Source organism: Acyrthosiphon pisum, chromosome A1, assembly GCF_005508785.2.
Source record: "Acyrthosiphon pisum isolate AL4f chromosome A1, pea_aphid_22Mar2018_4r6ur, whole genome shotgun sequence".
Classification (NCBI taxonomy): Eukaryota; Metazoa; Arthropoda; class Insecta; order Hemiptera; family Aphididae; genus Acyrthosiphon; species Acyrthosiphon pisum.
In genome coordinates this window covers 58,708,591-58,710,378 of record NC_042494.1, presented here as the reverse complement: position 1 = coordinate 58,710,378, position 1,788 = coordinate 58,708,591, and the positions used below count along the sequence as shown (strand labels likewise).

The 1,788-nt window shown below is 27.1% G+C and overlaps 1 protein-coding gene across 1 annotated transcript in view; it reads right to left on the bottom strand.

The window, feature by feature from the left end:
• Window positions 1–672: 672 nt before the first annotated feature.
• LOC100572896 (deformed epidermal autoregulatory factor 1 homolog) overlaps window positions 673–1,788 on the bottom strand; it is a 4,795-nt gene continuing 3,679 nt past the window's right edge. The window contains exons 6-8 of the mRNA XM_003245998.4: window positions 1,349–1,482; window positions 1,201–1,282; window positions 673–1,137 (exon numbers count right to left, since the gene is read on the bottom strand). Of these exons, the coding sequence (XP_003246046.1) occupies window positions 979–1,137; window positions 1,201–1,282; window positions 1,349–1,482 (375 nt within the window). The 3' untranslated portion in view covers window positions 673–978. The remainder of the gene's footprint in view (window positions 1,138–1,200; window positions 1,283–1,348; window positions 1,483–1,788) is intronic.

Below are 1,788 nucleotides of genomic sequence, written 5' to 3'. Positions count from 1 at the left end.
CCCCAAAATACTTTTATCTTGTAAATTATAATAATGTAAAAATTTTAATTGTATATACACGTACTTTAAATAATTTGTTTTTGAGTGCCTAAACTATATTTTTCTCTTAGGCATCCATTGACAAACTTGACTGACTTTAATGATAATAAATTGGAACTACTGTTCTATTGAATGATTGCATTGTATGAGAAATTGTTTTACTAATAACTAATAAGACTATTCGTCCTATAGTATAAGAGAATTTTTCTGTGTGTAACAGAAAGTCTTCATTCTTAAGCAACCAAAGGAATCAATGAAATAGCCAAGTTGGTGTTTTAACGTTGTAATAATCTCACCCATCAGCCATACTTATACAAAAAATAAATTTAGCACGTGCTTCAGATATAAAAAATATGGTTCATATTTGATAAAATTATTGTGAAGAATGATGACTACAACGGATAGCGTGTGAATCTCCACAAGTTATATTTAAATTTAAAACAACCCTCCTAAAAATAATCCTGGCTATTAATGTGGTATTCTCTTAACCTCAGAATAGTTTTTTACATAAACTTTTCTTAAAGTTATTGTTAACATATTACTGGTGTTTTATTTTTTTTGTTCTAAAACAATTATTTATTTGTTAAAAATTTGAAAATTAGGAAAACCATTATTTTAGGAATTTTTTCATAATTTCAAATAAAGTATGTTATATTTGAAATTATATTATCAGTCATTGATTACAAAATAATGTTTATGTAATAATCATTCCACTTGATATTGTATTTACATCAGTTTTAAAATAAAAAATATGAATACATTTGTAACTTAAAACAATTTTTGTTGAGAAACCATAACATTCACTTATCTTTAACAAACATTCCACTCTATGATAAAGGTTAGAATTACTAATCTAAGCTATGTTACTCGTTTAAAAAAAAAAAAACATTAGGAATTGGAAAACTGATTAGAAATAACTCGAAAAGTCTAAAAAATGATTCATTCTTGAGTTTGTACAATGAGCATAATGCTCCCCTGCGAGTTGTCACATTCCACTTGATGATTGTTCCAGTCTTTACTTTGACAAAACGTAGAGCAGTATGGAGTACGTCGACACAATGAACATTCTGCAAATGCATCTCTATTGCAATTGGCACACTACAGAAAGAAAAAAAAATTGTATTGCAAAGAATAATATACAACCAAGTATGTGTGTTCTACCTTTTTGACATCTGGTATATCATCATTACTTGGCTGTAATCCTGCCGCTACACTCGAAATTGTCTCCACATCAAAATCATTCCTATGAGAAATAAATTAATAACGGTTTATAAAATCAACGTGACAAACATTATAAATTAGTAATTACCTATTTTCTATAGAATTCTCTTTGGCCCTCTTAAGTTCTGCTAACAATTCCTGTTTTTCCGTACCCCATTTGTACTTAGCAACACGCATTGAGTTACGAAAATGGTGAACCATTTTAATCATTCTCGATGACATCTTTATTTTGAATGAAATATTAATATTAATGATACTAATTATGCATTAGTACATAAATGATTTAGTAAGGAACAGATTTTTACAAGGAAAATTTAAATGTTTTACAAATTCAAAAAAGCACTAAAAAAATATGTATGCATACACATAAAACCATAATTTTTATAGGGTAAACAATTTTAAAACTTTAATTGATATTTAACAGATATTTTCTCTTAATTATTGCCCAGAAGAGAAAGAAAACCTGATGAGAAATAGCCTGACCTCTATAATAAGAAAGAATGAACGAAAAATAAAAAACATTTACAT